Source organism: Megalobrama amblycephala, linkage group LG20 (assembly GCF_018812025.1).
Source record: "Megalobrama amblycephala isolate DHTTF-2021 linkage group LG20, ASM1881202v1, whole genome shotgun sequence".
NCBI lineage: Eukaryota > Metazoa > Chordata > Actinopteri > Cypriniformes > Xenocyprididae > Megalobrama > Megalobrama amblycephala.
The window spans coordinates 33,939,527-33,946,109 of NC_063063.1; the positions used below are offsets into that span (position 1 = coordinate 33,939,527).

The 6,583-nt window shown below is 33.0% G+C and overlaps 1 protein-coding gene across 1 annotated transcript; it reads right to left on the reverse strand.

Moving 5' to 3' along the window:
• Positions 1-236: 236 nt before the first annotated feature.
• Positions 237-5,015, reverse strand: LOC125255432 (dual specificity protein phosphatase 13-like). The gene is made up of 4 exons (XM_048170657.1): positions 4,874-5,015; positions 4,533-4,667; positions 2,505-2,722; positions 237-832 (listed from the first exon to the last, which is right to left on the reverse strand). Exons 1-4 carry the CDS (start codon positions 4,900-4,902, stop codon positions 621-623), a joined length of 594 nt encoding a protein of 197 aa, XP_048026614.1. The 5' UTR covers positions 4,903-5,015; the 3' UTR covers positions 237-620.
• Between the last annotated feature and the right edge of the window lie 1,568 nt (positions 5,016-6,583).

Consider the following 6,583-nt stretch of genomic DNA (forward strand, 5'->3'; position numbering starts at 1 on the left):
TTTATAATGTTATAAAAGATTCTATTTCAGATAAATGCTGTTCTTTTGAACTTTTTATTCATCAAAGAATCCTGAAAAATAAAATGTATCACAAAAATATTACTGTTTTCAACATTGATAATAATCATAAATGTTTCTTGAGCAGCAAATGATTTCTGAAGGATCATGTGACACTGAAGACTGGAGTAATGATGCTGAAAATTCAGCTTTGATCACAGGAATAAATTACACTTTACTATACATTCACATAGAATAATATTTCACTGTTTTACTGTATTTTTGATCAAATATGCAGCTTTGGTGAACAGAAGAGACTCTTTCAAAAACATTATCTTGCTGACCCTGAACTTTTGAACAGTAATGCGTCACATTTGCGATCCTGAGGTGTTTTGGTCCTGTTGTGTAGTTGTTGTGTGTGTGATGGTCCAGAGTCTGCTGTACATGGAGGTAGTACATATCTATATATGGAGTGCTGCATTATGTAGCTCCACCCACAGTCAAATCTCATTGGTCCATATTCCAGCTCCTCATTACTGCATATTAAGTAGGTCGATTGCATTTGTTCTGGTTCAGTGCAGAGAGACCTGGTCAGGACATGATTATTGTGATCATGTGATCAGTCACAGCAGGACACATCTCCGGTGTTTCCTCTTCCTCTGAAGGTCCAGATCCAGCAGCAGAGCCAGGAAGTTCCTGTTGGGATAGATGGCTCGTTTCTGGACGATGCGGCGTATGGCCGTGTGCAGAGGCATGTCGTGATACAGCATCAGGTACGCCAGCACGAGCGTCGAGGACCGGCTCATTCCCATGATGCAGTGCACCAGAACTTTTCCTAGGAGGACGAGATCAGATCTGATTAAGCAGCCTCTCATACTCGCCTGTTCCTAGCTGGTAAAAATAACACCCACAATTCATCATTCTAACAAAGCCTAGCAACTAGCTTAGGACATACTAGCAACATGCTAAAACATGCTAACAACATGCTAAATCATGCTAGCAACAGGCTAATTCATGTTAACATGTTAAAACATGCTAACAAAATGTTAAATAATGCTAGCGATATGTTAAAACATGTTAGCAAAGCATGCTAACTTATACTAGCAGTGTTGTAAAACATGCTAGCAAAATGTTAAATCATGCTAGCAACATGCTAAATCATGCTAGTAAACAGGCTACTTCATGCTAGCAACAAGCTAATTCATGTTAACATGTTAAAACATGCTAACAAAATGTTAAATAATGCTAACGATGTGTTGTAAAAAATGCTAGCAACATGTTAAATCACGCCATCAGCATGCTAAATAATGCTAGCAAACAGGCTAATTTAATGCTAGCAACATGTTCGCAGTGTGTTAAAACATGTTAACAACATGTTAAATAATGCTAACAAACATGCATAATCATGTTTGCAATATGTTAATTCATGCTAACAGCATGATAAAACATGCCAATGACATGCTAAATCATGCTAGCAAAATGCTAATTCATGTTAAAAAAAATGCTAGCAAAATGTTCAGTCATGCTAACAACATGCTAATTCATGCTAGCAACATGTTAAAACATGTTAGCAAAACATGCTAATTCATACTAGCAGTGTAGTAAAAATGGTAGCAACATGTTATGTAATGCTAGCAGCATGCTAAAACATACTAACAACATGTTAAATCATGCTAGCAACAGGCTAATTCATGTTAACAACATGTTATAAAATGCTAAAAATGCTAAATCATGTTAGCAACATGCTAATTAATGATAACAACATGGTAAATCATGTTAGCAAAATGCTAATTAATGTTAACAACATAATAAATTATGTTAACAACATGCTAATTAATGCTAGCAACATGTTAAGTCATGTTAGCAACATGCTAATTCATACTAGCAACATGTTAAAACATGTTAGCAAAATGCTAATTCATATTAACGGTGTGTTAGAACATGCTAGCAACATGTTAAATAATGTTAGCAACATGCATAATCAAGTTTGCAATATGTTAATTCATGCTAGCAACATGATAAAACATGCTAATGAAATGCTAAATCATGCTAGCAACAGGATAGCACAGTACTAATTAATGTTAACAAAATGCTAAATCATGCTAACAAAATGCTAAATAATGTTAACAACATGCTAATTCAAATGCTAAAACATACAACCTAACACTAGCAACCTGTTGAATATAACATGTTAATTCATGCTAGAAACATGCTAATTCATGCTAGCAATGTGTTAAAACATGTTAACAAAATGCTAAATCATGTTAATTTATGCTAACAAATGCTAAAACATGCTAGCAACACATACAAATTCATGCTAGCAATATCTTTCTTTCTCCTTCCGCTTCACTAAATTTAAAGCTTATAAAACTTTCAAACTTTCATACAACATCAAAGTTTGTCCCAACAAACTTTACTCGTCTAGTTAGGTTTGATGTTGATTTTAAGTGCACACACTGTTTTACTTCTAAGAGTGAATTCTTTGATGTTGTAAAATGATTTCTTACCATCAGGAGTGTTGAGAGCCTTGTGAATGAAATCTGCTGCCGGTTTGAAGTAAACATCCAGATCAAAGTGTGTGGAGTCTTCAGCGGGGATCCCGCAGTACACAAAACTAGTGCCGTAGTACCTCTGGTCCCCAATGCTTCCTCTCTTGGAGTGAGCGGCGTTCAGAATATGAGTGATGCCGAGTTTCTGCAGGGCGCTGCGGTTCTGTGCTATTCCTCTGATGGGAACAATAGTACATCAACAGAAGATGTTTAGCCTGTGTGATCACATATCAAAATCAAAACTGACCTGGTTTACTTTCTTTACACTCTTAAAAATAAAGGTTCCAAAAGGGGGTTTTCACAGCGATGCTGTAGAAGAATCATTTTTGGTTCCCCAAAGAACCTTCAGCGAACAGTTCTTAACCCTTATAGGTCTTTTTATACCCCAAACGACGTTTGCTACAATTATAAAATGTTCTCTTTCACTTTCTAGATCTACAAATAAAAACTAGAGTTATATCTTGTTTTAATGTTAGTGTAGAAAAAAAAAGTCACACTCAGGGTCTTTGGGGTCGCCACAGACCCCAGGCAACAAAATATAATTTTGTCGCAAAATAATTGTTTTTTAAAAAACGAATGTAATTTTACTCTGTTTATTAATGTTTTTACTTCTTATTTGTGCAGTTTTTGGAGGATTTATCATATCTTTTAAATTTATATAAATTAATTTAAAAAAAAAAAATTTAAATAGTTTTTATACAAAAACAGCTTTTTATGTAAAATTCACTTTATAAAAGACCCACATTTCTAACTTTCATTCATGGGGATAACATGGATAATTTGACATGGTTTAGTGTGAGATTTTTGCCCATCTTTTGGAAAATGCAGTTTTAAAAGTAAAAAATGATCACTTTATCCAGTAGATGCTGCAGAGCTCCACTATTTGCTGTTTGACTGACTGAAAGACATCTTTACACAAGTGTTTTCAGCTGGATTCAGATCTAAATATTATCAAATCACAATTATAACAATAAAAATTACTTTTTGTCAAAGTTTAGTATTTTTTGTAATGAAAAAAAATTAGTTTTGTTACATTATGATGAGACCCCACTAAGAAAATGGACAAAATGTATCCTCAAAATCAACATTTTTATAAGATTTTTTTTTACTGCATTATTGTGTTTTGTGCAAAAAAAATGCTAAACTTTGACAAAAAGTAGCTTTTATTGTCATAATTGTGATTTGATAATATTTAGATATGAATCAGCTGAAAATACTTGTGTAAAGATGTCTTTCAGTCAGTCAAACAGCAAATAGTGGAGCTCTGCAGCATCTACTGGATAAAGTGATCATTTTTTACTTTTAAAACTGCATTTTCCAAAAGATGGGCAAAAATCTCACACTAAACCATGTCAAATTATCCATGTTATCCCCATGAATGAAAGTTAGAAATGTGGGTCTTTTATAAAGTGAATTTTACATAAAAAGCTGTTTTTGTATAAAAACTATTTAAAAAATTATTTTTTAAATTAATTTATATAAATTTTAAAAATATGATACATCCTCAAAAACTGCACAAATGTCAAGTAAAGACATGAACAAACAGAGTAAAATTACATTTGTTTAAAAAAAACCCAATTATTTTGTTACAAAATTACATTCTGCTGCCTGGGGTCTGTGGAGACTCTGAGTGTACACCCCAAATGAAGACCGCACAAGGGTTAAAAGAACCATTTTTTTTCTTAGTGTGAAGAACATTTAAATAATTTAAAGAACTTTTTGTGGAACGTAAAGGTTAAAAGTTCCTCATGGAAGCATCGATGCCAATAAAGAATCTTTATTTTTAAGAATATAAGGAAGAATTCACCTCCATTCTATAAAATGGCCACTTTCCACCATCCAATCAACTTCAGATAAACAAATTTAAGTCCCGCCCTGTTTTATCTTGTTGAATATTCTGTTTCACAAGAAATCAGCTTGAAAAAACAGTCACATTTAACAGTATTAATATGATTTCTACAGATTTGTCGAGCAGCTTGTACTCACACGTTGCCGATGTACAGGTTTGGCCAGACCTCATCGATTTGGTGCAAGTTTAACTTACACGAGTCCAGAACTTTCTCCAGGTCCTTGACTGACAGATACTCTTTCCTGCTGTATTTACGGGCCATCACTGCTTTCCTGAATTACCCGCCAAATAGATGAAGAGAGAGTGTTTATAATGACCGGTGCGTTTGACTCGTGGCTCTCTGACTGATCCAACACAACAGCTGATGCCCAATTTAGTGCCTTAGTGTGCAGATAGTCTTACTCACAGAGGCACGTACACACGCATGTACACACACTGCACAGGTGATCAGGAGAACATGATTATCTGATGTTTGTACCTTTTTTTGTTCTGTTTTGTTGACCACATCTGCTCCAGAAAGGCATTAAAAACTTCATTTAAAGAGCCATAAAGAAGTCAGTGTTCACTGATGATCTTTTGCTGAAGGTCAGAAATCTTTTTCACATTTGCATTCAGATTTAAAAACTGGTTTATTGGAAATCACAAAGTTCTGCTTAGTACAAGATATCTTTAATATATTCACACACTGATGCCACACCTAAAATGATATTCAATGCAAAACATCAAAATAAATACGTTAATCATGCTAGCAACATGTTAAAAATCCCAATGAAATGCTAAATCATGCTAACCCTAACCCTAGTAACATGTTAAAAAATCCTAACGAAATGCTAAATCATGTTAGCAAAATGTTAACACATGCTAGTAACATGCTAAATCATGCTAGCAATGTGTTAAATCATGTAAGTAAACATGCAAAAACATTCTAACAATGTGTTAAATCATGGTACCAATATGTTAACAACATGCTAATCATGCTAACATGTTGCTAGCAACATGCTAATCATGTTAACGATGTTAAAACTTGCAAGTAATATGTTAACAAAAATGGTAATAATGCTAGCAACGTCAAAATGTGCTAGAAATTTGTTAAAACATGCAAGCAAAATGTTAAAACATGAGCAACAGGTTAAATTATGTTAGCAAAATGTTAATCATGCTAGCAATTTGTTACATTATGCTAGAAACATGCTAATCATGCTAGCAAACATGTTAAAAAATTTTAACAATGTGCTAAATCATGTTAGCAACATGTTAAGACATGTTAGCAATGCTAACAATGTGTTAAATCATGCTAACAATGTTAATAACATGATAGCAAAATGCTAATCATGTTAATAAAATGCTAAAAACAGGCTAGCAGCATATTAACAAAATGCTAAAATGTTAGCAATGTTAAAACATGTTAGTAATATGCTACCAAAATGCTAATAATGTTAACAACATGTTAAAATGTGCTAGCAAAGTGTTAAAATGTGCTAACAAAACGGTAAAAAATGCCACAACAGGCTAAATCATGTTAGCAAAATGTTAGCAACATGCTAACAACACATTAACAAAGTGTTAAATCATACTAGCAAAATATGTTAATCATGCTAGCAACATGTTACAAAATGTTAGCAATGTGTTAAATCATGTTAGCAACATGTTAGCAAAAATGCTAATCATGTTACCAAAGTATTAAATTATACTAACAACATGTTAATCATGTTAGCAACATGTTACAAAATGTTAGCAATGTGTTAAATCATGTTAGCAAAATGTTAGCAAACATGCTAATCATGTTAGCAATGTATTAAATTATGCTAGCAAACAAGTTAATCATGCTAGCAACAAGTTACAAAATGTTAGCAATGTGTTAAATCATGTTAGCAACATGTTAGCAAAAATGCTAATCATGTTAGCAAAATATTAAATTATACTAGCAACATGTTAATCATGTTAGCAATATGTTAGCAAACATGCTAATCATGTTAGCAACATGTTAGCAAACATGCTAATCATGTTAGCAAAGTATTAAATAATGCTAGCAACATGTTACAAAATTTTAACAATGTGTTAAATCATGTTAGCAACATGTTAGCTAAAATGCTAATCATGTGAGCTAAGTATTAAATTATGCTAGCAACATGTTAATAATGCTAGCAACATGTTACAAAATGTTAGCAATGTGTTAAATCATGTTAGC